Source organism: Abramis brama (assembly GCF_963993115.1).
Source record: "Abramis brama genome assembly, chromosome: 10".
NCBI classification, from domain to species: Eukaryota; Metazoa; Chordata; class Actinopteri; order Cypriniformes; family Leuciscidae; genus Abramis; species Abramis brama.
The window spans coordinates 14,449,749-14,466,340 of record NC_139972.1 but is presented as its reverse complement, the minus strand read 5'-3'; the positions used below and the strand labels follow the sequence as shown (position 1 = coordinate 14,466,340).

Below are 16,592 nucleotides of genomic sequence, written 5' to 3'. Positions count from 1 at the left end.
ATATTTCTGCTTCAAATATTGTGCGTAGTTAACAGTGAGTGGTGGTTTCATTATTTTATTAAAGTGCATTTGTCAGTGCCGCACTCGTACTGACTCTTATCCACCTGTTTCCGGGGGGCGCTACTGTAAAATAGAACGTGGGTGAAACTTCCGGTTAGGTGACGGAAGTAGTAAATCAACGGTATTTTGTGTTAGGCCTACATAGCGAAGAGGTTAGGTATTTTTCAAGTACATTTTTCTACTATTTAAAGTCGCAAACATTAATGAGAGATGTCGTTACGGAGCTCAGGGACAACATGTGCTGTTCGTGGTTGTACATATAACCGCACTAAACTAATTCAGTGGCTTAAACGTGAGTGTTTTGAACATTAGCCTAAAACTAAATCTGAGTGTTCCTGTGAACGATTATACAGTTTCCATTAACTCCCATTAACTCCCAAAAGATGACGAATCAATTAGAATATGGAGGAAGAACTTAAACTTAAAAACACCCCCAAAACACCTGTTTGTGTGCAAACTGGATAACCCGTACCCAACGCTCTTTCTGGGTTATGAGAAGCAACCGGAGAAGAGACGCCGGCCTAGGATTCGACATGTCACAACAACAAAAATGTTGTCTGTGAATTTTTAATATAATTTTTTGTGTGAAGAATGCTACAATTTAGCAGGTAGAAGTTTGATACGGTTAGACTTTGTGTGAGAGCACTTTGTGGACTACAACTAGTTTTTACATCAGATGGGAATCTGAAGAAAGAACAGCCCATTTTGTTTGAATGGTGACATTTGGGTACAAAACACACAGGCATCTCGATCTGTCTCCATAGATTATCGCAGCATTAGCACCGTGATTTGACAAGTGGAGGGAAAATGTGTTATGGGGTGACGTCACATAGGCGACATGTAGTCTTTCTCGTTATGTCTTTAACTGCTAGCCAAAGAATCATATACTGTCAAACTCGTAACATGAAAAATTATATAAAAAATTCACAGACAACATATGTTCACATTCATGGCACAATTCAAACGGGACCAGAAAATAATTATTTTCTCACATTCACTTGCATTGACGATTTTTCAACCTAGAGGTCCACTTGGTTTTACGGATGGGCGGGACTTACCAGCTCTATAGAGTGCCGAAGTTATGACGTCACTTTGTAGGCCAAAACGCGGAAGTGAGTTAGCATTTTAGCACTACCGGTTCCCTCGCCCTAAAGTCTATGGGTTTTTTGAATGGGTTTTTGCTAAATCGCCTGAAATAAGGTCTGTGGTTAACAAAGCCTCTAAATATTTTCACGTTTTGATCTTTGACATAAAACACACCAGTTATAACCTGCTTGTGATTTTTTTTAACTTTATTGTGTCTTAAAAACGGTGGTTGCTAACAAGTTGCTAAAAGGGACTACATCCTTTGGCGGGGACTTTAGACGTCATCTGACAAACATGAAATCTCTCACGAGCCCGCGTTTCAGCTTCATGGTCTTAGAAGTTTACCTTTCAGTTAATATACATAACGTTATTTTTGTTTTGTCCCGAAATGCAACCACAAGTCATCGAATGAAAATGAAATCTCGTTTTACCGTTTTCCGTCCGATGTTACCCAGCGGAGACTCTGGGTTCGTGCCAGATGGAGTAAAAAAGGCTAGCAGTAGCAAGAATAAACGTTTTTCATAACCAAATCAACAGCTAAAATACCTTTTGTCTTTCTCTTAAAATATCTAAAAGCTTGTTTACTTTGCCACTGTTTAATAGATTAGATCCGCTGCAGTTTTATTAAAGGCTAACGTTACGTTGAGAAATGTGTTTAATTAAAATATTAAAAAATAATACCTGGTTTATTGACTTTTATTGTAACTTGTTTGGATATAATTATAGAAAGGGTGGGTCCTGCACCCTGATATTTGTGAACTTGGCTTTTACCCAAGAAACAACAGCATTACCGGTAGTTAAGGCATTAGGTAACAATGTTAATCTTTGTTATTTTAGTAGTAAATGTTAAACTATATTTAATGTGCTATATAAACGTGGACAATTCCCAGAGAACACGCTGATATGTATAGCCTTAATGCACTGTAAGTTGCCTGTCTGACAAATACACAAATTAAATGTTAAACTATTGTATACTACTTGTATACTATTGTAACTACACTCCAGTCAGCTCACAGTAATGTGAATGTGAGATAAAATTTACTACACTGGCTCTCACATTGGGGCTTGTGGATTACCAGGTAAAAATATATAGAAAATGTTAACAAAATGAGTATATATGGTTTATTTAGGGAACATATATGGTTTAATTATAATAATAAGCATTTGCTATTGGACAATTCTCTTTAAATTCAACATATATAATTATATACAACTATTATATTAAATGTTTGGAATTTAACTGTGTTATGCTTGTTCAGAGATTATTTGTATAGTTATTTTGTATAGATTATCTTAAATACATAGAACACTATTATAACTCCTCTATCTCTCCCTAGTTTTACTTACCGAGACTCGATTAACCTTGTCCCTCATGCTGGCCCTTACAATACCGGCAAGTAAACCAGCATCTAAGCTGCACTGTTCATGTCCAGATTTATAGTGGTTCTCTCCTCGATCTATGGTTTTTCTATCGTCTAAGAAAAAGGACATAAGATTGGAAATTGATACGGCCATAACGTTAGTGCTTCTGAGATGGTAAAAGCGCGTTTTTTTCCTGGCGAATTAGCAAATGGTATGCAAACATACAATTAAACATAATACAGTGAAAGATAATCTTTAAAGTTTATTTGGGGCACAATGATCAGGCATAATAATCTTAATCACAAAGAAAATAATATTAAGGTTTATATAAACTAACAAAATAATAAACGAATAAATAAAACATTAACAAAAGATTAAAAAAAATCTCAGAGAGGCACGCATAAACAAAATTAGTTTCTAACATTTTTGGAAAAAACGAATGGGCAATATTTCTCATGAAAAAGTGGATAAGTGTTCATACCATAGACTGTAAAAAATAGGTTCATACACAGCGCAGATCATAATGAGCGAGCGTGTTTTTTAAATAAAGTTTGAGGAAGCTTGATGATGACGTTGATCCGCGACCATGGTGTGCTGTAGTCCGTTTATAGCCTACCGTTAGCATTTTATATCTGACGGCTTTATTTAGGCTTCAAAATATATAAATTTTGGATTAACTTGTAAATATTATCTTGATAGACAAAACGTGTTAGGGTCACAACTCTTTGTTGAACACAGATCTTATTTTTTGCGATTTTCCAAAAGTCTATGGGAAAAATGCATTGCTTTTCGATCGAGGGAACCCATGCGCCGCTAACTTCCGGGTTGTCCTACAAAATGACGTCATAACTTCGGCACTGTCTGACAGAAAGAAAAGGTGTGTTCGACATCGGCTGCGGCTGGATGCAACCGATCGGCGAGAGTAGCCGCGTGCAGGCGGGGAGGAGCTGCAAACGGAGACGTGAAGTCGGACACTTTCTGGTTCCCGTAGTGACCGCTCACATGGTGTTTGCATACTTTACCACAGCTGCAGTGAAATAAATGCAATATTTGCTAAATAATACACAGATGTTTCAGAGACATTTTCATTCAATACTTTTATGTACTGCTTCACACAGCGTCTGTTTGAACAAGAATAAAGTTCAACATAAGCTACTATCAATGAAGTGGAGTCTACGTTTTTTAAGCAGTTTTAATTTGATAAACATGACACAATATAACATGACAACGACACGAAAATTGTTTTCACTGTTATAATAAACTGATTTGAGAGCTTTAGAGGAACTAAAGGTGTTCGAATAAACACGAAACACACGTGATCGTTGTCATGCGGTGAATCCGGCCAATCGTGGAACAGCTGTGTCGTCATCAGCCCTCCTGCAGCCCAGTGCAGCCGCTCTTGAGAAGCTGCGCTGGCTGAGTTCTCCGGCTACTCTCGAATTGCTCTCGCGGTACTTTGATGGCATACGTCACAGTCACGTGGCGTCGGCGCTGTATCAAGTCGGACAAAATTTCTAACCGGCATGCACTGCTTCAAGTCAGCCGCCGATCGGTCTGCGCAGAGCTGCATGAAGTCGAACAAGCCTATAAGCTCGTAGCTTACTGAAGGCGGAGCGTTTTGACCTATTTTTTTACAGTCTATGGTTTTGACCAATCAGATGAAGGCCGCCCACGTGTGCAAATGAAATATCGAACCGATTTGTAAACCACAAACGAAAAATGAAAAATCGAGCCAAAATCTAATTTTTCGTTTTTTAAACTAAACGAATAAACGAGCTGTTTTTCATTTCTCGTTATTCCAACAGGAAATGAAATGATCAAAAAAAATACACGTACCAGGGCAGAATGGTCCGTGATTGATTTTGCTTACAAGCATATGGACTATGGAACGCCGTTCCATAATGGACGACCTTATCACTTTTGAAGGTATTTGGTGTTGCAGTGTGGCTTTGTGCTCTGTATTTGAAGGTGATTTGGTTTTTGCACATTTATTGTGAGTTGGGGTTGCTCTTAATATTTATGCATATTGTAATTTAAATGTACTGTGAAATGTATTTGTAATAAAAGTTTGTTAAATTCTCTCTCTCTCTCTCTCTCTCTCTCTCTCTCTCTCTCTCTCTCTCTCTCTCTCTCTCTCTCTCTCTCCCTCTCCCTCTCTCTCTCTCTCTCTCTCTCTCTCTCTCAGACACACATACACACACAATATGATGATGCTTAGCTCATCGTGCATGGGCTGTGTGCGTTTTTTTCATCTGCGTGAGAACATGAGCTATGAAGAGGAATTAAAAGCTGTGGAATAACACAGTCAGCGCGTTACTATAAGACCACGTAAACGTCTTATAATCTCCCTTATAAGATGTCTTCATACTTTAGCCTCTTTATATTTTTATGCGTACTAAATATATCATTCGGTGAAATGTTTACTTCGATGATGAGCGTGAATCAAGCTGTTTTCGCAGAAAAACAACTAATCGATCATTTAAGAATATACATAGAACTGGAAATACAAAGACTTGACGATATTAAAAGGTAAGAGTAAACTAGCATATTTTATCATTTATGAATGTATTAAAGTAAGTAGCCTAGTTTATTAAGCGATCTAAATAGCCAAAACAAGATGGTCACCTAACTTAGGAACTTTTGTCTGAAACTGTGGCACATAACATTTTGTATGGCATAGCCTATTAGTCTTTCAGATCTATATTGGCATTTTGTTTTTCTAATTTCAATAGCCTATACAAATTAAAACGACAAAAGTTGTAAAAGACATTTCTGTATCATGTTTTTTTTTTTGGCATGGTAATCACACCAACACTAAAACTGAAAAATTTATATTTTTTATTAAATTGGATTGATTTTTGAACAAAATATGATTAACGTTTAACCTTTGAATGAAATATTAACCATTCTTTTTTTAGGTTCTTTTCAAGAGTCACATCATTACACAGTGGCGTGTACAATGAGCCATCAGCTACCATAGCTAATCCAATTGTTGCATTCAAACTGGTCAAAAGACTTAAGTCTGAATGGACGAATGTTGTCTATACAAATGAAGCCGAAGAAAATATCAAAGGTAATATGCTGACCTTCACACATTTAAGGAAAGCCTTGATCTAAAGCTTAATTTAATTTAATTTTTTTACTTTTGGCTTGCTTGTCCCACTTAACTCTAACCCTTCACAACCCCCATTCACTTTCCTTAAGCTCTTAGGGAGGGCTACAGGAAGATGGAGGTCAGCTTACCAAAGCTGGAGGACCTTCAGGGGGCAGCACAGGGGCTGATGAGACTTCAGGATGTGTATGATCTACGAGTGGAGGGACTTGTGCAAGGTCACTTCCAGCAAATCACAAATGGAAATGCTGTTGACATTTACAAACCCCCTTTGTCTGATACACTCTCTGGGGATGATTGTTTCCTTATTGGAAAGGTAAAACAAAAAATTATGCTTAAATCTATTATTTTCAGTCTGCTTTAAAATATGTCTGCAAAACATAGTGTGGCTTTAAAGCTAATAATTCCTTATTTGTCACATGCTTAACTCTTTGAGTCGTCAACTGCCCATTCTATCAATGTTTGGAATGTATTGTGAATCTCTGGGAAAGCCTCTGGAAAAAATGTGTTCAGAACGTGTTCTTGCTTGAGCACACTTCCTGATGTAGATTCCATATTTCTCAATTTGTTTAGTAACTGGTGCTTCTTTTGTGGTGAATAACAACTACCAAATGGTTTATACTCTTCTTTCTTTGTGCATAAAGAAAAGCTCTGTTTTTTTTTGTCTTGTAATAAGCACCATCTGTTCTCTTTACCAACATCCATACAACTACCAAGTGAAACGTGCTATGTTGCCAAAGATTTGCCAACTTCTTTGAACATTTCGAAAAGAACACATTAAATAACTAGTGACTAAATGGTTTTTGACTGAAATCCTTTTTTTAACTGTTGTGTAAGAAGTGTTTGAGCCCAAGTGTCAGACATGTGGGATGTCATCATCTTTTTTGCTTTTTTTCCCCTCATGTCGTATTTGTGTTATGTTACATCTGTGAGAGCTTTATGTTCGTAGGTGGCCTATGATTTGGAAGATTACTACCATTCTGTGCAGTGGTTTGAGGAGGCAGTTCGTCTCTTTCGAGGAACAGAATGGAGTCCAGAAAATGAAGGCACACTTGAAGATGCCCTTGACCATTTAGCTTTCTCTCATTTCAAGGTATGGTACCTCTTCTTATTTTTTTATTTTTTTATTTTTTGAGATCTTCAGTCTTGTTTGTCTGGCACCTTGGTGATCGTGAGTGCGGTGTAACTCCTTCAAAAGGTATGGTACCTCTTACAAAATAAATATGAATTTAATTTTTACCTGGTATTAAGATCCATCTTGTGTGATCTGATCTAATCCGATACGGGACATTTTTTCAGATCACATTTGGAGGTATTCAGACATGCATGTGGCCAATATTTCATAGTGTATCATACCAAAGATAACAGTGAAAAACGGCCTATTAAGGCACAAAAAATAAAATAAAAAATAAAATAAAATATATATATATATATATATATAGCGACAGGGTAACTAAACACTAAAATCACAAAAAAACATTTTTGTTACTTGAAATAAAATACAACAAAAATGCAAAAAACGTAAACTTTACCTTGATGTACTAAAATAACTAAAATAGAAATAAAAAATAATAATAAAAACTATGTAGACAAATTTTAAAAACTACTAAAAATGACAAAAGCGCACTACAAAATTACTAAAACTTTAACTGAAATTAAAATGGTAAATATAAAAAGATTTTTGATTCTGAATATTCAAAATATTCAGTCTGATTCAAAATATTCATTAAAACTCCCCTCAAATCACAAAGGTGTTTTCTTAGTTTTAAACATATTTTATTTAGTTTGTCTTTCTTTGTCTTATCTTTGGTGGTTCTGTATTATCCAGCACTTTATGCGAATAGTAGTTTTGAAATGTGTTTTTTCACATATCTTCTAATTAGTTTTAATTGATTAGGGGAAACTGAATAGAACATAAGCTGAATAGAATTAGACATAGGTAATACTTAATTATGTTATAATGTATGTAATAGACTTACTAATACTTGATCATGTTGTACGCACACACACACACACAAATATATATATATATAGGTATAATATATATATATGCAGTATATGTGTGTGTGTCTATATAATATCTATATATTTCATATATACTATACTTCAGTCATTATATATATATATATATATATATATATATATATATATATATATATATATATATATATATATATATATATATATATACTGTATATATATATATATATATATATACTATATAGATACTAACTATATGAAATACCTTTTTTTTTTAGACTGGAAACATATCCTACGCCCTCAGTCTCTCTCGGGAACTGTTGCTTCATGGTAAACCTCTGCATACTTCTACCTGCCGATAAATGAGACAGTGAGAGAAAACTTGTCCAAAACAGATCAATTTATTTTTAATTCCTAAATAAGAATTACTTTAAATTCAATCTATATGGAAAAATTATCATATTTCATCACAATGAAATTTCAATCTTGTCTTCAAGATCCTATGAACAGAAGGGTACATTTCAATGTGGAGAAGTATGAGAAGCTCCTTGATGAAAGTCTGCCTGTTACTAACCAAAGCTTGGCTTTGAAAAGGGCTGACACCACTTATCTGAGAACCAGGAATGTCTATGAGAAGCTCTGCCAAACAAAAGGATCTCAGGTATCATTCCACACTATGCTACACAACTTGTAATCGAGACAGTGTAGTGTTCATCAGAGGCTATATCTTTTTATTCCAATCTATTGTTTGGAATCTATTGTCTATAGTATTATATGCATCACAAATATAAAATGTTAGCAGATAAGTTAGAAAAGGAAAAGTATTCACACATTGCAACTCATAATTAATTTCAATTGATGATTACAGTTTCTAAATGGAGTAAACTTCCATTAATATAATATGGCATCCATTATTGGACTATTTAATACTTCCTATCATAAAAAAAAAGAGAAAACACAAAAAGCAGCCAAAGTCAAAAGAAGAGCTATGGCAAATCTTGTGTGGATCTTGGTAGAATTCCTCATGGAAAATTACACAGCAATGTACCAAAGTTAATTATTTCAGTTTTGGATCCTGAAGGAGATCACATGAAACGATGACCTGCTTTAAATCTTAAGTGTGTAATTTCTGCGCAACTAGTGACACCAAATGAAGCTTCAATCTGTTTGTTTTGGCTACCTAACTCAGCTGGACAATAACACATTGGACCAATGGTGTTAATGTGGTACTTTGTCTGTCATACCAATGGAAGCCAGGGCAGTCTCTGAATTTTGTTTAAATATGTGATGTTTGTGAGCATAATATGCTATAGTGTTGTTGTCACATTGGGTTTTGTTCATGTTCTTGTTTCCTTGTCTTTTATTTTGTAATTCTCGTAGTCATGGTTTCCTGGTTTATCACGTGATTCCCTTATCCCGTCATATAACAGATCCACTGGATGCAAGTGTAGACGAACCAAAGTGCCGTTTAAAAAAAAAAAATCCAAACATGAACAAAATACCAACTAAACAAAGACTTGACTTCTTAAACTTAAACAGAACTCACCAACAGCAGTTACACTTACTATACTCAACAAGAGACAATGGAAAAATGAGGGCTATTTATACACAGACTTATGGTTTAACAATGCATACCTGAAAGCAATGAACCAATGACTACATGACACATGAACAGGGGAAGTTCATGACAAGATCACATGACGGGATAAGGGAATCACATAATAAACCAGGAAACCATGACTATGAGAATTACAAAATAAAAGACAAGTGGTGCCATTAATGGCATAGAAATTAAACATTTTGCCTTTCAAAACAATTTAAATTTATATTTATACTTACCTAATGTTATGCAGTGCAATATACATTGCCTAGATCAGTAGTTCCAAAACGTTTTAGCGTAGCCCTGAGGCATCTAACATCCTTTACATTAAGTGACTATATAATATAATATATATAAAATACATAAATCAACATTCAGCTCGTAAAATACATCATCAACATTAAAAACAATAACTCACAAAGTGTGTTTTTGTATCGAAGATAGTTTGAGTCTTAAATCGATCTCTATATGCTAAAAGTGCTAAAACCCCACTTTTACAAAGGTACATTATCAAGAACGGCAGTAATGTAGCATGATTTGCTAAGGCAGCATACTGTGCACGCAACCTATCATATGCACATTGCTTGTGTGGATACAGACAGATTTTACTGCAAACGATGATTTAATTTGATTGGATGTGATGTATTTGACTTTTACGGCACTACCACTTTGCTGTTTTTACAATAGAGGCAGCATTTTGCCTGTTAGAAATGCATGCTTGGTTTTAATGTTATTTTAAAGTGGGGCAGAATTGAATGAATGGCAAAACTCAGCATTTTGTTTGTGTACCCCCTCTGTCAACTCACGTACCCCCAGGGGTACACGTACCCCAGTTTGGGAACCACTGCCATAGATAAATGTCCTTTTAACACAGTAATATAGTTTTATTGCATTCATAATGACATCACTTGAGTGATGGTCGAGTTAATTAGTTATGTTAACTTATTCGAAATACCTGTGTTTATGTTTATCAGTTTAACTCATTATTGTTGCTAGTCATAACTTATTAATAATTATTTGAAGCCTGTTAGGAATATTTATGTTTCAGAGCCTTAGAATTAATAACACACTTTCTTTTTACAGCCAAAACATTTTGAGAACCCCAGGTTGTTCTGTGACTATTTCACCAATGGCAACCCTGGTTTACTTCTGCAACCAATTAAAAGAGAGCTAATCAGCCTGCACCCTTATGTTGTGCTCTTCCATGGTTTTGTCACCCGACCTGAAGCTAAAAGCATCAGAGAATATGCAATGCCAGGGGTGAGTGTACTGTTTGCATTAAGCCTTAATGTGGAAACATACAGAATTGGGTATGCAATAAGTAAATCTAGGACCAAGATGTGAAAGTAATTCATTGTAAATGAATTAATGACCCATGCTGCCTTTGATATGATGCACATGCAAGAGTGAGTGAATTTGGACCAGAACTCTCCAAATAACTGAGAAAGGGTTTTTTTTTTTTTTTTTTGAGAATTGTATGTAATTAAGTCCTTTATGTTACTTGGATCATTTTTGGATTGAGGGAAAAAGATTGGCAGAGACTTCAGCTCTCATTTGTTGCCAGTTCTCAGCTGAGGTTGTTCTGCTTTCATTTTTAATATAATTTGTCTCAGTCACATCTTACGGCATGCCAGTTACTGACTGGCTCAACACGGAAAGACTCCTTTTCCAGACATATTTAACCATACAACTTAAGCCAGCTTCGAACTGAGCTGGAAAGAAGATGAAGAGCACATTATGTGAATAAGTCATGCGGTCGGAATCAACTGTGCTTTCAGCTCGTCAGTTATTCCACCCAGAGTGTTTTTGTAGGGGCAGACTGAGCATTAAATCACGTGTTTCCGTCATTACTTTTTTTTCTTTCTTTCTTTCTTTGTCCCTGCCAGTAGTTAAGTCATTTTGTTTCTTCCTGGAATTCCCACATAAAAGAAAACTGCACAAAAAGTAAATCTTATCTTATATATTTATACTTTTTCTAGTTCTCTTACTGTTTCTCCCTTCAAATGTGTACTTTATTCTTCACAGTGACTAAAATTTATAAAAAATATTTAAATGTGAATGTTCATGTTTTCCTTCAGCTTAGAAGATCAGTGGTGGCATCAGGATTAAATCAGGCCACTGCAGAATATCGCATCAGCAAGAGGTACAAGTGATTTTTTGTTTAAAGGCCCAATGAAATCAAAGTTATATCAGCTCATCTTTATGATAGTGTACTACTACAACATTCAAAACCAACATATCTCAATGATAAATAATACTAGTAATAATTAGTCCAATTTCCAATAATATCCCCTTTTTTTCTTTCTGTGTGAAGTGGCTCTCGCATTAGAATTTTTGTCAATGATCTTTCAGTGCATGGCTTAAAGAGTCGGTCCATGAGGTTGTGGGCAAGGTGGATCGACGCATCACTATGGTCACTGGGTTGAATGTGCAGCCTCCTTATGCTGAATATCTCCAAGTGGTAAATTATGGCATTGGAGGACACTATGAACCTCATTTTGACCATGCCACAGTGAGTAACAAAAATTTCCCATGCATTCACACACATTTAAGGAAAATTCTGATATATAATAAATACATGTTTTCCAATACAGAGTTTTCCTACTTATAATATATCTTGTATACATTATCAGCCATGATGCATACCCATTGTGTATACTGTGACTTTTTACAGCAGAAGAATGTTTAAAATCTTTTTATTTTATTTTATTGGCAGTCTGACTCGAGTCCATTGTACAGGCTAAAAACTGGAAATCGAGTGGCTACATTAATGATATATGTAAGTTAATAAATAGTTCAGCTCTTGCTTGCTTTCTTTCTTAATTAAAAGACAATATCTTGCCAATGTAGTTTTGAGTGAGAAAGTAAATAAATGCGTTTTGGAAGCATTTAGCAGTAACCAAAATTAATTTAATACGATTTGAGTAAACCACTTTACAACATAATGATTTTTTTCTTTTTTTAGTTGAGCTCTGTGGAAGCAGGAGGATTCACAGCCTTCATTTACGCTAACTTCAGTGTTCCTGTAGTGGAGGTACATAATTCCATATATCATTCTCACAGATTCACTAAAGACAGAAGACAACCAGACTTCACTGTGCACAGCTTTCAGAATGATATGCCCTAGAATTCTGTAATAACAGATTGTTTTCTATTGAGGTCAGACATTTCGTTGGATATCCTGTTACAACAAAAGCTTTGGGTTTGGGAGTCAGTGTTGTTTCAAAAAATGAACTGTTGGTGAAACCTGAGAGATAGCTATCTAGAAATTTGCACTTTCACCTCAAGGCACTCAGGTTTTCACCACCCAATAAGGGGGATGTCATCTTTGCACAACCTCTCACAAAAGAAAAAAAGGAATATACATTAATCAAGGTTCATAATCCAGGACTTTGGCTGTTGTGGACACAATCAAAGAAGGTTTTAGACTAAATAAACATAATATAACTATATTAGGAGTTTTCTTTATTCTCTATAAGGAGTGTATTTTTCAAAACATTTTCACTTTTTTATGTTTGCTTTCTAGAACGGGGCTCTCTTCTGGTGGAATCTTAAAAGAAATGGTCAAGGAAATGGTGACACTCTTCATGCTGGCTGCCCTGTCATTGTTGGCGATAAATGGGGTATGATTGTTGTATCACATGGTGTCTTGTTTACCAACATAGGGAAAGAACATTAATTTGACAGACAATCATATCCAAAGCAATTTAGAATGCATTCAAGGTATTCATTTGATTAATTCATTCCCTGGTAATTGAACCAATGACTTGCTGGCACCACACACTACTGTTTGATCTACAGGAATGCTCCAACAGTAGATAATAACTCTGTAAAAGAAGATAAAAAAAGTGAAAGGAAAAATGTGAACCTTCAATGAATTGGGAATGGTTAATTGAGATTTTTGGGTTATTTACTTATTTACTCACCTGTTAAGCTTAAAAAAAAACATCAAAGATGTCCTTACGTGTGCTAAATTTCAAGGCTTTTAAAGGGGTCATGAACTGAGAATTACATTTTCCTTGATCTTTTGACAGTTGAGTTTGTTATACTATAACAATACCCTGTAAGTTTCAAAACTGGAAACTACTTTGTTATTCCAAAAATTGCTTTTATTGAAACCATGGCCATAAAACGACAGGATCTCAAAAGTGGAGACTTGTGACATCCACGGGCAGCGAAAGCCCGCCTTTGCAGAAGAACCAACACCTACGTCTACATCACTGCATCTTTGGCTCCGCCCACTGGAGCATTAGTGAATAGTGACATGAGAATGAGAAAAGATCGACACAGGATCAATACCATTACCTTTCAAACGATCCTAATGCTAGGATAGTGTTTTTTTTTTCCAACAATGTGAATGTCTCAGCAGTGCATTATTTGTTTGTATTCGGTGCACTTCATTAAGTTCTCCTGGGAACTTAAGAGGTGGGAAGTTGTGTTTACAACGGCAGGTGCATTCAAGTCACTTTCATCAGAGTAAGATGGCATTACATTAAAAGATTACATTCTTTTCATTAATTACACATAAATACAGCAAGGTTCTTAAACTCTAGTTCTAGAAAATGAAGAACAAATAAATGTGCATCAGATGTGCTTTGCTTTTTCATGTTTTTAATCAATTTATGAAGCCACTGCATATCGTTAAATATTACATTGTTATATTGTAATACCATCATATACTGTGCAGGCAATTAGCTTACTTCACTGTAAATAGAAAAGCCTGACAATTTCTCTGCTAAATACCTTTGTGGTATTCGCCATGTTTCTCACTGACACGCCCCCAACTAGTAAGATTGGGGCTTAAAGGGGTGGTATAATGCTCTTTTCACAAGATGTAAAATAAGTCTCTGATGTCCCCAGAGTGTGTATGTGAAGTTTTAGCTCAAAATACCCCACAGATATTTTTATATAGCATGTTAAAATTGTCACTTTTTAAGGGTGAGCAAAAATGCACTGTTTTTGTGTCTGTCCCTTTAAATGCAAATGAGCAGCTGGGGGATGGAGCTACAACAGCTTGTGTCCTGAAAATTTCAAAAACTTTTTTGTTTATGTTTAAATGTATGTAGCTGATGTGGAGTTAACTATCTTTTAATCATTGATTAGCATATTCTGTCTTGATAATCTATAAATCGTGTTCCGGGGGCGGGGTTTATGTAAATTTTAGAGTTAGTGATGTCACTAACCCGGGAGGAATGTGGTGTAGTCCATACCAGCCGTTTGTTGTAGTCCTTAAAAAGCAATTTTTTAAAAAGAAAATATCTCCCTTTGCTTTGAACTTTGAGCATCCTGACTTGGCAGATGTTGTTTATACTCAAACATCAACATTACACACTAACTAAAGTTAAAAAAGTGAAATCATAATCAACCACCCCTTTAAAGAAAATCCCGAACTTCCCACTCATATTTACGACATTGTGGTGGCGTTCATGTGCGTTCAACTCATAATACGATCTTTACGAGATGACTTGAACGCACCATAACCTTGTTTATTCCAATGCCTGATCTGTGATTTCTGATGTGTAGGCTAATCAAGTTCAGAAAGATAATCTTTCTCTCAAAATAATGTTTATGCATCAGTAAATCAAGCCAGTGACTAAAAGATCAACTTCATATCGTTTATCTTATTAGGATGAAAATAATCTTATTTAAACTGATTATTATACAGAAAAGCTATCAGAACGACCATTTTCCAATCGCTCAAACTGTCAATCACACAACGTGAGTATATGTGGACACTTGCCAAAACTTGTTATGAAATCAATGACGCTGTTACACTGCACAACGAAGCTCTTACTGTATTTACATCGTCTTTGCATTGTAATTTGGTGAAAGCATTTGTGAGAGTGCAGAAAATGCATTGCAATGATAAGATCTTTTCATTCACGCGATCAACAGACTGCTGCTTAATGCTCATCACTGCAACCTTTCATGTGATCATGGAAATGCTTTAAAAACTTCTCACAATTCGTTAATCTTGATATCTGTAATAGTAAAACGTATAAAAGTATTCGAGAGATTTCCACATGTAATGCTAGCTATTTCATATGCAAACATGTCAGCCAATCACAGCAGTGGGCATTTACACTGAAGTCTCACAGCAGACACGCCTCTTCGAACAAATCAGAGGCTAAAATCAGGGTAGGAAAAATGCATTTTATTTCTAAATCATGACAATTTTTTATGTAAAAATCATACTAACATTATAAGGGCACCCCATGAAACATTATAAAATAAGAAAATAATCCAGTTCATGACCCCTTTAAAGCCATAAGCTTTCTGTGAGGAACCCACCAATATAAAGGCATTCACTGTCTTTTCTTTTCCAGTTGCCAATAAGTGGGTTCATGAGTATGGACAAGAATTCCGACATCGTTGTAGCCTTAATCCTGAAGAGTGAAGGAAGCATGAGACCATTTAAAGTATAAGAGTCAACCCCCTTAAAGGAGCAACAATAGCAAGTGAGGGAGTGAAAGGCTGAGAATGAAGGGGTAAAGAATTTGAGAGCTAAAACCACCTGCTTTTATAGCTGATTTGAGCATTGGGAAGAGAGGCACATGGACCATTTTCATGGATGTCTGAAGTGCACAGGACATAGAGAGATTTCAACAGTGTGTGTTTGTTTGTGTGTGTGTGGGTTAGGGATTGGTTTGGCATGCAGCCCAAAGGGCAAGCTGACCTCCTTTTCCTGCTTCCCAAGATAAACACCAGAATGTGTTCTGAAAATTGAATGTACAGATGTTTACATGAGTACCTGATGATGATTTGTTTTGATGAGTAGTTTGTGGTAACATCTATTTTTTTCTGACAGCAAACAAAAATATTTTTTATAATTAATTACAATGCACTTCGAAAAAGTACTGAATGTTGATGATTTACCTGTGTAAATCTGGTGCAACTGTATGTTGTTTATGGTTGCAAAGCAACTTCCATAAAAGTTCCATAAATGTTGTAAACATATAAATAAATTATGAAATGAGATGAACCTTTTTTAAGTATTTCATTTATTGGCATTTTTGGGTTGAATTTTCATCAAAAACTATGTATTGTTATGTATTACATTGCCATGATATAGAATATAAAAATAGTAATAGCTAACTGCTTTAAATGTAAAAATAGTGGTCACCAAGTTTTCAAAATATCCTTTAGGGATGTATTGCTATCTCTGGGTTCGGGCAAAAATTTTGAACTCGGAGCCCTCCCTCCGGACAGCACACCAAATACGCATAATACATGTAAGTGTGAACTCATGAATTAGAAGCAAATGTTTTATCCAGAGGATTGTTCCCACTACGCTACCGAGGTACTTGCCTTGCTTTCTGAAACTAGTTATTTTTATAATTATTAATGTGAGACTCCTGTAACTGCTTAACATTGATACAATTGTGATAAAAA

General features: G+C 35.4%; 1 protein-coding gene across 1 annotated transcript; it reads left to right on the top strand.

The window, feature by feature from the left end:
- The first annotated feature begins 4,717 nt into the window (after nucleotides 1–4,717).
- Nucleotides 4,718–16,180, top strand: p4ha3 (prolyl 4-hydroxylase, alpha polypeptide III). The gene is made up of 13 exons (XM_084125286.1): nucleotides 4,718–5,037; nucleotides 5,427–5,581; nucleotides 5,713–5,936; nucleotides 6,570–6,713; nucleotides 7,879–7,930; nucleotides 8,098–8,261; nucleotides 10,284–10,460; nucleotides 11,279–11,343; nucleotides 11,553–11,712; nucleotides 11,917–11,979; nucleotides 12,166–12,234; nucleotides 12,727–12,823; nucleotides 15,527–16,180. The coding sequence occupies exons 1-13, from the start codon at nucleotides 4,865–4,867 to the stop codon at nucleotides 15,595–15,597; spliced, it is 1,614 nt and encodes a 537-aa protein (XP_083981412.1). The 5' UTR covers nucleotides 4,718–4,864; the 3' UTR covers nucleotides 15,598–16,180.
- The last annotated feature ends 412 nt before the right edge of the window (nucleotides 16,181–16,592 follow it).

What these genes read in the sequence shown, in the direction of transcription:
- p4ha3 (XM_084125286.1), top strand. Translation starts at nt 4,865, where the DNA reads ATGTCTTCATACTTTAGCCTCTTTATATTTTTATGCGTACTAAATATA. An exon ending in CTCATTTTGACCATGCCACA is followed by an intron (nt 11,713 to 11,916) that starts GTGAGTAACAAA and finishes TTTTATTGGCAG; the next exon opens with TCTGACTCGAGTCCATTGTA. An exon ending in TGGCTACATTAATGATATAT is followed by an intron (nt 11,980 to 12,165) that starts GTAAGTTAATAA and finishes TTCTTTTTTTAG; the next exon opens with TTGAGCTCTGTGGAAGCAGG.